Source organism: Vittaforma corneae, assembly GCF_000231115.1.
Source record: "Vittaforma corneae ATCC 50505 unplaced genomic scaffold supercont1.23, whole genome shotgun sequence".
NCBI lineage: Eukaryota > Fungi > Microsporidia > Nosematidae > Vittaforma > Vittaforma corneae.
Window position 1 is genome coordinate 40,410 of NW_006889856.1, and position 11,849 is coordinate 52,258.

At 42.0% G+C, this 11,849-nt stretch overlaps 9 protein-coding genes across 9 annotated transcripts; 3 read left to right on the forward strand and 6 right to left on the reverse strand.

Annotated features, from left to right (window-relative positions):
* Positions 1-180: 180 nt before the first annotated feature.
* VICG_01971 (uncharacterized protein) lies at positions 181-1,476 on the forward strand (the record flags this gene model as incomplete). The annotated part of the gene is made up of 1 exon (XM_007605354.1): positions 181-1,476. The coding sequence occupies one exon, from the start codon at positions 181-183 to the stop codon at positions 1,474-1,476; it is 1,296 nt and encodes a 431-aa protein (XP_007605416.1).
* A 144-nt stretch (positions 1,477-1,620) lies between these two features.
* VICG_01972 (uncharacterized protein) lies at positions 1,621-1,992 on the reverse strand (the record flags this gene model as incomplete). The annotated part of the gene is made up of 1 exon (XM_007605355.1): positions 1,621-1,992. One exon carries the CDS (start codon positions 1,990-1,992, stop codon positions 1,621-1,623), a length of 372 nt encoding a protein of 123 aa, XP_007605417.1.
* Positions 1,993-2,161: 169 nt separating this feature from the next.
* Positions 2,162-3,490, reverse strand: VICG_01973 (DNA-directed RNA polymerase II subunit RPB2; the record flags this gene model as incomplete). The annotated part of the gene is made up of 1 exon (XM_007605356.1): positions 2,162-3,490. The coding sequence occupies one exon, from the start codon at positions 3,488-3,490 to the stop codon at positions 2,162-2,164; it is 1,329 nt and encodes a 442-aa protein (XP_007605418.1).
* Positions 3,491-3,851: 361 nt separating this feature from the next.
* VICG_01974 (DNA-directed RNA polymerase II subunit RPB2) lies at positions 3,852-5,573 on the reverse strand (the record flags this gene model as incomplete). The annotated part of the gene is made up of 1 exon (XM_007605357.1): positions 3,852-5,573. One exon carries the CDS (start codon positions 5,571-5,573, stop codon positions 3,852-3,854), a length of 1,722 nt encoding a protein of 573 aa, XP_007605419.1.
* Positions 5,574-5,722: 149 nt separating this feature from the next.
* Positions 5,723-6,328, forward strand: VICG_01975 (uncharacterized protein; the record flags this gene model as incomplete). Its single annotated transcript, XM_007605358.1, has 1 exon — positions 5,723-6,328. One exon carries the CDS (start codon positions 5,723-5,725, stop codon positions 6,326-6,328), a length of 606 nt encoding a protein of 201 aa, XP_007605420.1.
* A 99-nt stretch (positions 6,329-6,427) lies between these two features.
* VICG_01976 (uncharacterized protein) lies at positions 6,428-8,641 on the reverse strand (the record flags this gene model as incomplete). Its single annotated transcript, XM_007605359.1, has 1 exon — positions 6,428-8,641. The coding sequence occupies one exon, from the start codon at positions 8,639-8,641 to the stop codon at positions 6,428-6,430; it is 2,214 nt and encodes a 737-aa protein (XP_007605421.1).
* Positions 8,642-8,854: 213 nt separating this feature from the next.
* On the reverse strand, positions 8,855-9,331 carry VICG_01977 (uncharacterized protein; the record flags this gene model as incomplete). The annotated part of the gene is made up of 1 exon (XM_007605360.1): positions 8,855-9,331. The coding sequence occupies one exon, from the start codon at positions 9,329-9,331 to the stop codon at positions 8,855-8,857; it is 477 nt and encodes a 158-aa protein (XP_007605422.1).
* Positions 9,332-9,542: 211 nt separating this feature from the next.
* On the reverse strand, positions 9,543-10,172 carry VICG_01978 (uncharacterized protein; the record flags this gene model as incomplete). The annotated part of the gene is made up of 1 exon (XM_007605361.1): positions 9,543-10,172. One exon carries the CDS (start codon positions 10,170-10,172, stop codon positions 9,543-9,545), a length of 630 nt encoding a protein of 209 aa, XP_007605423.1.
* Positions 10,173-10,776: 604 nt separating this feature from the next.
* VICG_01979 (uncharacterized protein) lies at positions 10,777-11,121 on the forward strand (the record flags this gene model as incomplete). The annotated part of the gene is made up of 1 exon (XM_007605362.1): positions 10,777-11,121. One exon carries the CDS (start codon positions 10,777-10,779, stop codon positions 11,119-11,121), a length of 345 nt encoding a protein of 114 aa, XP_007605424.1.
* Positions 11,122-11,849: the final 728 nt, after the last annotated feature.

Sequence of the window (11,849 nt, forward strand, 5' to 3'; positions counted from 1 at the left end):
TGATGGTGGCACTAAGTTAGAACTTGAGACGGAAATGATATACGGATATTTTCCAGATAGAGCCTCATGGTTTCATGCTGGCTATTTCAGCTTTAATGTTGGCTATGCTAGTCGACATTCAATATCAGGCATTCTTTCTAGTAGTCTTTTAGTCCTTGCACTTTTAGATCCCAAGCCGCAATGGACTCTAAGTTCAATGAATTGCAAAAGAGACTTTCGGAATTAGGAATACCAGAGTTTGTGTCGTTTATTCCCATCGAACTCCGTAACGATGAAATACAGAGGTATTTGTCATTCTTGAACGAGTGTAGTATTGCCGAAATATCGAAGAACAAAAATGTACTTCCGTTTATTGCTGACTACGTAGGAATGCCAATAAAGGCAGACACCGAGGCCATTTCGAGGATGCTTTCGAAATACAAGCCTGTGTGTGGAGACTTTTTCGAAAAAGAATCCGCTAGGATGAGTAGGATGGCCAAGACCGAGTTTGTAACACCATCGGCGACAAAAGATTGTGGCAAGGAAATATCAGGCAGAGACATTGAAGAGGCAGAACGCAGTAAAAATAAAAAAGAATGCAACGTGGACGAGTACATCATTGAAAGAATAAGCAAGGAAATATTGGAGACTAGCGTCAATGTCAACTGGAATGATATTGTCGGGCTTGAGGACGTGAAGAAAATTGTAAACGAGATAGTAGTGTGGCCTATGCTAAGGCCCGACATCTTCACAGGCCTTAGAGGACCGCCGAAGGGTTTGCTACTTTTTGGGCCGCCTGGGACTGGAAAAACCATGATTGGCAAGTGTATTGCAAGCCAGTGCAGGGCAACATTTTTTTCTATCAGCGCAAGTTCATTAACCTCTAAGTGGGTGGGCGAAGGGGAGAAAATGGTACGCGCGCTGTTCTACCTTGCCAGGAAGATGTCGCCTTCTGTTATTTTTATTGACGAGGTAGACTCACTTTTATCACAAAGATCAGATAATGAAAATGAAGGCAGTCGAAGAATTAAAACCGAGTTTTTGGTGCAGTTTGATGGCGCATCGGTGGATGAGAATGATCGGATACTTGTTGTTGGAGCAACCAATCGGCCACACGAAATAGACGAGGCAGCCAGGCGAAGATTGGTCAAAAGAATATATGTTCCGTTGCCAGAGTCTGAAAGCAGAAAGAGAATGGTGCATCAACTGATAGGTGCATACTCTCATTGTATTGATGATGCAGGTCTTGAGGAAATAGCAAGATGCACAGAGGGATACTCGGGGTCTGACATGTTTAATCTCTGCCGCGAAGCATCGATGGAGCCCTTGAGGGAGATTAGCGATATTAACAAGTTTAATCCTACAGATGCAAGACCAATCAGTGTTGGAGATTTCAAAAACGCAATGAGACAGATCCGAAAAAGCGTTTCTGAGAAAGACTTGGAGGGATACTGTGCATGGAATGAGCACTTTGGATCGACGAGCGTTAGAAAATAGCAGAAAATTAGTAGGTGCATCATGAGACATTTATTTATAAGTACTAATTTGAATAGTCGGCCAAGCCTGGTGGGGTTTAGTCAATGATATTAAATTTATGGCATTTGATTCATACTGGTTTGCTTTATTGTGTGGCCAGGGGGCCTATAGCAGCATGTAGCATAGTTCTTTGTAATCTACTTCTTCCTCCTTTAGACTCTCCAGAAAGTACAGCCTGTTTTTTGTCAGCTTGCCATACACAACATATCTTTGGCCCTTCTTCAAATTTCTGTTACATTTTAAAAGGCAAAACGAAGAGGAGTCATAGGCGTAGAATACATTTGGGTACTTTTTCTTGATTACCGTTATAAAAAATGCTCTCACTTCGTTGAGCGGGGAGGCAAGGATAAAGTTAAAGAATATTTGGGTGTGAGGACGGGGAAGATGCTTACTCCTCAAAAACGTGGATGACTCGTTATAAAAACTTGATTGGATGCCCGAGCCTTGTGTTTTCTGGGTGGGATTTTGATTTACCATAGTCAGGAGGAAAGTCTTCGAACGAGGGCACCAAGCGAGAATTTTTTAAAAGCCCCAAGAATGCTGTTTTAGATATAATTCAGCAGCTGCAAATCCACTCTAAAACTAGAATGCTGTGCTGGAACTGGCCATAAAACTAAATAAACGAAAATGCAAAGACTAGCTTGCTTTATTCAACCCTGAGCCTCGGCGCTATATTCATAGCCATCAGCTCCTGTAGAAGTAGCTTAAATGCATAAGGTATTTGAATCTTGGATATTGCAACCTGATTGGAGCACCCCTTACATTCTAAAATATCCTTTCCTGATATTGCCAGTAATCCACATTTGTCGCAAACATAGCAGGTATAGCAGTCAGAAACGTCCATCAGTCTTTCCTTGAGAAAGGCCGAAGCACCATGTGAAATAATACAATCCCTTTCCATCTCTCCAAATCGGAGACCGCCGTCTCTTGAGCGGCCTTCAAGAGGCTGTCTAGACATTACCTGGAGAGAGCCTCTTGCCCTTGCATGAACTTTATCGTCGACCATGTGCTTCAGTCTCTGGTAGTAGGTTGGCCCAATGAATATCTGAGCCCTGAGCTTCCTGCCAGTCATTCCATTGTGCATCACCTCAAGCCCACGCGATTGATAATTAAATGACTTGAGCTTCTCTGAAATCTGCTCGATCGTCACCTCGCTAAATGGAGTGGCATCACCCTCTTCTCCGCTGAGTGCAGACACCTTTCCAAGAAGACACTCAAGCAGATGTCCAATCGTCATTCTCATGGGCATGGCGTGGGGGTTAACAATAATATCAGGAACTAGCCCATCGCTGGTAAATGGCATATCCTCCTGACGTAAAGTGATACCAACAGTGCCCTTCTGTGCATGTCTGGATGCAAACTTATCTCCAACCTGCGGAATACGGGTAGATCTGACCTTCACCTTAGAGAACTTGTATCCATCCTTGTTTGTTACAATCACCGTGTCAACAACACCCTCCTCGGTCTTCTTCATAACCGTGCTTGAGTCCTTCATGATGTAGAATGGGTTCTCCCTGGTGCTCTTCTCAACATCTAGGATGGGAGTGACTTTGCCAATAAGAACATCGTCACCCACAACTTCCGTTCCTGGAAAAACCAGACCATCAGTGCCCAGCTTATTGTAGTTGTAGTTACCCATCTTGGTGCATGTTCGTCTGTCAGGTTTGCAGAACTCTTCATTGACGCCGGGGCGCGCCATGTCCTCTTGGTCAGCATATGTTCGGTATAGGAATGATCTGAAAAGGCCCCGATCAATAGCACTTTGGTTCATTATCACAGAGTCCTCTTGATTGTATCCAGTATAACAAGCAATGGCAACAATCGCATTTTGGCCTGCTGGGAGATCTTTGAACCGCAAATACTCCATGGATCTGGTTGTTACAAGCGGCTTCTGCGGATAGAAGAGAATGTTTGAGAGGGTGTCCATCCTAAACGCAAAGTTTGTTGAGAATATCCCCATGGCCTGCTTGCCCATCGCGCTCTGGTATGTATTTCTGGGCTAGGATTATGGTTGGGAAAGGGAATAACGGATGCTGTAATGCCTAGTATCACTGCAGGATGAATTTCACAATGCGTATACTCCTTGCTCGGAAGGTCTGCAATATCCATGGCTATGAGAGAGGTTTCCTCCTCTTCAACATCCAAATACTCAATTTTGCCTGCTCTGAGTAGATCGTCCCACCTGGTTCTGAGACTTTTAATTGCCAAAATATCTTCTCTTGTAATTAAAAGTCTCTTGTTTTTTACAATAAGCAGCGGTCTGCAAGGCCTGCCCGAGTCGGAGAATATCCTCACTTCATTTTCCTTGATGTCTCTCACAATAGAAATCTCCTTGTCTATTTCCTGCGACCGCCTAAGGTTTCTGAGATTCTCAACAAGTTCGGCTGGATTGGAATGGATGCCCAGCCACAGTCCATTAACAAATACTTCGTGCCCCTAATGCACGACACTTCTTCAAGCCTTTCAACTCCACATTCTTCAAGTATTTCAATAATAGGTGCGGACGACTTTCCAACCGAAATATAAGCCATTAAACTCAGATTCTTAACCAAGCCACACGCATGTCCCTCCGGCGTTTCTGCCGGACAAATGAGTCCCCAGTGGGTGTTGTGGAGCTGTCTGGGCTTGGCAAGCTTGCCCTCTTTTTCAATGGGTGTATTCACACGTCTGAGATGGCTTAGAGTAGATAGAAAGTTGTATCTATTAAGAACCTGTGCCACTCCTGCACGCGTCTGCATGGCCCTGGCCTGGTCGCCCCAGTTTCCTGTGGCCAATGCGTACCTAAATCCCTGTGTTATGGTGCTGCTCTTTATGCCCAGCGCAATATTAAAGTCCCTGCTGTTTTCAATGCATTTCTGCATGTGCTTGGCAGTTTCGGCACACAGCTTTTTAAAAAGCATTTTAAACAACGACGCAAGCAAAGGCCCTCCAAGATCCATTCTCTTCTTTCCACAGTGGTCTCTATCGTCAACTTCTCTTCTGTCAAGAACGACATTCAGTGTCTTACTGATCATATAGCCTAGGAAATACGCTTTCTTGGTCTCACAAAATTCTTGAGTGCCAATGTGCGGGAGAAACTCCTTGGCCAGAAGATTTCTGGCAAACTGTACTCGCTTATCGCGTGGTGACCCAACAGGTGCGCTTCTCTTACCAATAAAATCAAGAGCAGTAAGCTGGTCCTGCACTACGGATGCCTCTTCAAGACTAGGCGCCAGGAATGAGTAAATAGCATCGTCATTGTCGAAGTTAATGTGGCTGATGATTTCCCGGTCGCTCAAAAACCCCAATGCTCTGTAAATGATGGCTATCGGAATATCCTGTTTCACCAGAGGCAGTGACGCCCTTATAACCCTCGGATTCCTCATAACTTTTATTGAAAAGGCAGAGGGCGTCCTTGATCCTTTTTCGGGCACAGATCGAATTTCAGAGTAATGGGTATAGGGTGCTGGCTGCGACTTCTTGAAAATGTGGATGGTGTTCGAAGCCATTCTCTCCTGTGCAACAATCACTTTCTCACTTCCTGATACAATAAAATATCCCCCCTGGTCGTACGGACACTCCCCAATCTGAACGATGTCCTTTTCTGTTAGTCCATGCAAGATACAGCAGCTAGATCTTAGCATGATCGGAAGCTGTCCCAAGCTTGTTCTGCTGAACTTGTGCTCATCTCTCTCTCCAAACTCGTTCTCAACTATTTTAGTAACATCAATGTAAATATTGCACGCATATGTTAAGTCTCTAATTCTTGCTTCGCTTGGATACAGAGTGATCGATCGGCCATCGCTTTCGGTGTAAACAGGTGGCTTTGTTACATATATCTGTCCAAATTTTATAACCATTCTTCTTACGGCAGAGGATCCAGCAGTTGGTGTCGACTGCACAATGATCTGAGGATTCTCGTCCACGATTTCTTGCATTTTGACTCTGACAAATTGGTCAAACGAATCCAACTGCTGACGAACCAGGCCTTTTTGTTCAAAATAAGAGCTAATTATAGTCCAGACATCATCATGTTGAATATCTTGTGAATGATTGTCCAGAGAGGGACTTTTGTTCATGGGCATAAAATTTTAGTATGGGATGTAGAGATGCAGGGAATGGTATGGAGCACTTTGCCGTGCTATGTTGCTCATAAAGTTGGTTGAACTTGAATTGCTATCCGTGTATCTATCGTATCGAGATGGTACGGAAATGGGGGAGATAGCAAATGCTGCTTGAGAGGCTGGTTGGTCGATGTGCGATTATTCTGGAGGGGCCATTGTGGCATTTTAGCAGCGAGTGTGTAATTGGTATATCTTTTCTGCAGCAGAGTACCCTTCCTGAAGCATTCACAATGGACTACTATTGTATCGACTCAATCCTAGCCGAAGAAGAAAAACTAAAGGTAAAGTTTTCACATGAGGTTGAAAACTTTGGATTTTATCTGGGCCCAACACACAGTAGTATCAAAAGAGATGCAAAAGTTGATCTTCCGTTCTTTCTTATCAAGTTTCTGCTGCTGAATGAATACTGCTGTGTGGTTGAGCATCCACTAAAAACAATGAAGCATGACTTGGATGCAGGGGCAGTGCTTGTTGATCTCAAAAACAGGTATTTTTACACTGTAAATATGCATATTTACGACAGAAAGTATCTTTTCCACACATTCTTTGAAAGAATTGGGTCTCTTATCACTTTATTACCGAAGGGCGATTTTAGTGAGGATGATGTGGCAAAACTAAGCAGCGAAGAGAAGAAAATTATTGTTTGCTCAAGAAGAGTGTTTGTTGAATTTGAGAACTATTATTCCAAGAAAGGCAGCAGCGAACTTTAGAAACGTAATACTAAAACAATGGCTTTACGTCAGATTATATGCATTCTCCGTAGAGTTTAACTGATCAGTTTAGGCAGTAAATTAAAATAAAGCGGCAAGTCATTTATTCGTCCTTTTCAAAGCTATGGCTCCTTCCACCAGAACATCAACTATGAAAAACATCGTCACAAACAACAATCTTCCAACAAAGAAATACTGGAAAACAAGTGACTCCTTCATCACCCAGCTACAAACGAAGCAAAAGAGCAGTGAAACAAGATTAAGAAACATCCCGTACAAGCTAATTTCAAATGTTCTGATCACATAATATCGTGGAATGACAAAATATGCCAGAGCTGCAAGGCCGCTAGAAACCAACCCAAACTTGTTTGTGAGGGCAAAGAAGACCTCGTAGTTGATGGACTGTTGAACCTTTTCAAGATTTAGTAGATATGGACAAAAGGCAAGCAGGGTGTGCTTTGCTGCCTGCGTTCTTCTAAAGTCGATATTTCTAAGGAAGTAGATGAAAAGAATAGCCACTGCAGGCGGCATGTGAACAATAAAAAAGGAGTCAACAGAGGGATAAATACCAAGAAAGGCTATCTTGGACTGGTAGTCAATTTTTGCAATCTGCGAGTAGAGTAAATAGCAAAGCTGTGGCAGTGTCCTAAGGCAGTTGCTTATGAATTCCTGATTATAATTAGCTACACCTGTATTAGGTTCGTCGTTCACTAAATGCTTAGATTTCACCAGCTTCACATTTTTGAATACAAAAAACAATGCAACCAGCAGGGCCACCTCTAGCTTATTCCTGAAGGCTGGAATATGCAAGTTAATTCTGTCTTCAGCAAACAAGTTCCTTCCGGGTGTTTTCAAAAAGAATATTGCAAAAATTAGGTTAGCAAATGAAAAGTTAGTTAGGAGGAAGACAGCAGACCAAACAACATCTTCAGATGCAAAGGACCAGTACGAATGAGTAACCATAACCATGGCTATGATGAATGGAATAGATGGAAGCAACTGCTTTGTTAAGGCGCCTGATTTCACCAGCTGGACGAATATTTGACACAGCGCAGCCGCTCCAAAAATTGCAGCCAGACAGGCAAGAAAAGGGTGCTTTCCCATCAATCTTGAATATATCAGCATTGTTAGCTCGTAGTTGCAGCTTTTGTAGTCTCTGAAACAGTCATCAGTCTCATTATTAAATTTTTTCAGGTCCGATAGCAGTTTTTTCTTTTGCTCAAATAAAATTCTTTGAGCATTGTCGTCTTCGACAAGGTAGGGTATGAGGTTTCCGTATGTATTTAATGGTGCGGGAATGCCTAGCAAGTAGCAAACGGTAGGAAGAATGTCGTCTTGGTGTATTATCTTGTATGGGTTTTGAGGCCTGATCCAGTCGTTTTCGACACTGAAAAGATCAAGGTCGTAAAATTTCCGAATGAATTCAGAGTTGTAAATATTTTCACCAGAGCTGGATAGGCCGTTTTCAGGAGCCAATATTGGTTTTTTAGAGTAAAACCCACAGAACGAAGCCATCTCGTATTTAGAACTTCCGCCATGTGCGCCTTCGTTTGTTACCCCATGATCGGACGTTACCACAAGCAGAGTGTCTTCGTCCATATTTCTGTACATCTCACTTAGAAGATTGTCTGCCCTGACCTGCGCCTCCCTTACTTTTTCATGGTGCACTGTGCCATACACATGCCCAAATGCATCCACCGAGATTGTATGAATGAATTTAATGTCAACGTCTTTGTCGCTTATGACCTTTTCGGCCAGATTGGTCTCGTTCGTTGCCAAGTCGGCTTTACTAAATCCGCAAAACGTGAACGAGTTGTTTTTTAGTGCTTCAAAACTCTTGACCCAGAGATCGTCGCCGTAAAACCTCATTGGCCTGTCCGAAAGCTTATCAGGCAATGACTCTATCCTTACCTTCGACATGAAAAATGTCATTACTTCTTCGATCAGATTACTGGGCGCACCAGTCATAAGGCTGATGACCCTACAGGTTGTAGCAGTCGGAATGGAGGAAACCGAAAAGAACGTTGTCTTGAGAACAGCAGGATCTTTTGTGAACACAAAATTGTTGTAGTAGATCCCCTCTTTGTTTGTTGGCACAAACCCATCAAACCTAAGACCATCGATCACAAAGTAAATCAGCTTTTTGAACTGGGGCCTGCTCAGAGGCACGGTACTGCGTTCCCGCGACGTCTCAGGTATTCTAAACATTGAAGCATAGAATAGCACTATCGACGCACATACCAGAATAAAAGTCTTAAACATGCCACTCCTCAGAAAATCAAGGTTTTTGAATAATTTGAGGTTCTTCAGCATGGGACTAAAAATTTTCCAAAACAAAGAACATGTTTTGACAAAAATTAGTAACTTGATTGGATATTATTAGTTCTTGATTGGCAAGAGCTGCAGAACCCTACTTATATTTGAGGTATCTTGACATGTTTCCAACACAAGATTATTAAAATAATACAAAGACACGGCATTTTATGCTACACTATTGTTCATTAATTCTTTAATAACACTAGTAAACTACTTTTCTGGATTTACTTTCTTCGAGCTAACATCCTTCCAGTTTGTACTCAGGACAGTGCCAGCACTCTCTTTCAAGCTCTTGTTCATCGCTCTTTTCACATCGTCATCGCCTTTCGCATAGATATCTTTAAACAGCTCCATCATGTCTTGAGGATTAGACTGCTCCTGATCGTCCTTATAGATTTCATCCCTCACCTTCAGCACCTCTACCTTTCCACTCAAGCAGTTCCATTTTGATGGCGTCTCCTTCTTTAGTACTACTTCAGTCTTATACTTCGAGTCTTCAATGCTTACCAGTTGAACTGCAGCATGCAGAGATATTTCCTCCGTGTTATACATCAAGGTAGCAGAATCCTTCAGTTTGATTTCTGGGCTAACAACCTCAGACACGCCGCTCTTTACATCGTTTGGTGCTTTGTAGAACGTAATGAGAACTTCCGTGTGCGTCTCCGCAAAACTAAAATTTGCAGCCATTGGGCTACTAAATTTTTAAAAGGAAATTAAGCCATGCGCCACAAACAGCACAGGCTTTTGTTTATCAATCGGCTTTGGATTATCTTGTGACTGACCTCAGCACGCCAGCCCAGCCATAATCTATTGCCGACTGATAAACCATTACAGTTTAACATGTGATATAAAGTGTACAAACCCGTAGAAAAAGCAGATGTTGTGTAGAGTATTTTTATTATCTACGGAAGTATAAAAGTAACAACAGAAATATTGCAATTGCTATTGCACCATACACCTTGTACTGCTCGATCCGGGCATTCAGCTTCATCTGGCTCACTTTTCTTGACATTTCCCGCGTTTCAAGGTTGACTTTTTCCGCCAGGTCTTTCAGAATGTTAATATTCTCTCCACGATTAATCAGCGTATCCAGATTTTCGACCAGTGCTGTGTGTGTGTTCTCAAGTTCTTCGGCGCCCAACAGCATATTGTATTTCTTGTTGAAAGAATCCGTTATTGACTTGAGCTTGTCGTCAAACTCATAATGGGGACTCCTAAGTTCACTGTATCTGGAAGTATATTCCTTCTCAACATCCCCAAAATACCTTGTAATTAACTTATCCGTGGTTCTGCTATCCACTATTGACGACATGATCATGTCTCGGGCTACTTTGAAATAGAACAAGTATGTTTTCTTTGTAGAGTGAAGACTAAATACCTTGTGTTGAGAGGGAAGGCTCGATATTGCATTTTTGAGTTCTATGAGTAGATCTTTGTTGGGTTTCAGCGGGTCTCCAGCTAGTGAAAAGCTTCCTGCCAGAATTTTTTTGCTATCTGAATTTAGTATCTGTGTGTAGTAGATAGCCATGGGTGGAGATATTTCAAAACAGATCACAAGGTACACTTAGATCAAGAAAATCAAAGCATACTGGAGTGCCAAGAGTGCGTCTGTTGAGGATTTGCACGCTTCAATTGTCAGCAACTAAAGCCATCGGTAGCTGGCCTGGCTTAAGTAGCCATATGGGTAGTGCAGACAGTGCTTGCTTCTATTGTGCATTCTCATTTTCGGAAACGCCAGATCCAACAAGGGCTTTTATTTTTTGCAGGTGATGCTGCTGGAAAATATTAAAAAGTGTTAAATATGCTACAACCTTAATATTAGCTTTGTTTTTAAAGCAGTGGTTGTTTATGCTAAATGAACTTCTCGGATGATGACCTGGTATCTTCGGCAGAAGCGGCAGAAAAGCCAAATAAAGAGAATGCAGCCAATGCTCCATATCGGTTCCCAAAGTACCTTGATAGAAGTAATACTAGGATAGAAATTAACTTTACCGAGAGATCACCTGCCATTGATTTTATTGAAAGCAAGCTAAACTCTAGCTCTGTTTTCAGGATTGATCCCCGAAAGGGTCCAGTATGATGGGAGAACAACCTGCATGATTAAAAACATACCAAATAAATTTAATAGTTCAATGCTAGTTGATTTTATCAACCAGACCCACTTTGGCCAGTATGATTTTCTGTACCTGAGAATGGACTTTAAAAATAAATGCAATGTAGGATATGCCTTTATAAATTTTACAGAGCCACTTTCAGTGCAGAGCTTTTACTACAGAATAAATGGGAAGAAGTGGAAGAACTTTTCAAGCGGAAAGATTGCAGAGCTAACATATGCAACGGTGCAGGGATTTGACAATTTAGTTAGGAAGTTTCGAAACAGCAGTATAATGGGGAGGATAAAATGTTTAGACCTAAGATTTTCTACAGGGATGGGCCACTACGCGGCTTCGAGAAGGGTAAATTTGAATAAAAGCTAAAATTTTAGTTATTTTAGATACGAGATGGCGCAGATTTTAGGTACTTTTGACAAAGCTTTGATTTAGCATTCCCAGCATTACTGGATGTAGTTATGCCAAAGTCAGCCTTGCATTGATGCTGGCAATTAAGTCTCGACTGACTGTTCTCCGTCTTTCACAAGTTCCAATTTCAGCCCCAAAGAATGCTTCTAAGATTGTTCAATCCCTTCAAACAAAACAACTTCACAATTTCTGAGGTTACAAGGCCTTTAATGCAGAAAATCTACAAAAGCTTCATTGTTCTGTATACATCTCCACTTTATCCTGGACAAAGGGTGACTATTGACAAGTATGTCGGAAGTGTTGGGAGTATGAATCTGTGGTATGTAAAACTAATTTCAAAACACAAAAGCATATACATTCCAACATCTTTTATATACGACAAGATTGTTGAGGTTGAAAACAGCAAGAAGCAAATGTACTAATGGTACTTGTGTGATGCTACAAAAATGAACGAACTGTTTCAAGGACAGGTTTTATATTAGTCTTTATGTTGAAAAATTAACAATTTAGCCAAGATCGATTTATTTACATTAGGAAAAAATAGATGGTCGAGACAGCTTTGGAATTAGCCGATGCAGAAGAAGTACTGGGCACAAGAGCAATGCATTCGGCAATGGCTTGCACTGGTCTTTAGATCACACTGGCTCCCCATCTCTACTGTCACTGTCAACGACGTGTGTTTCTGG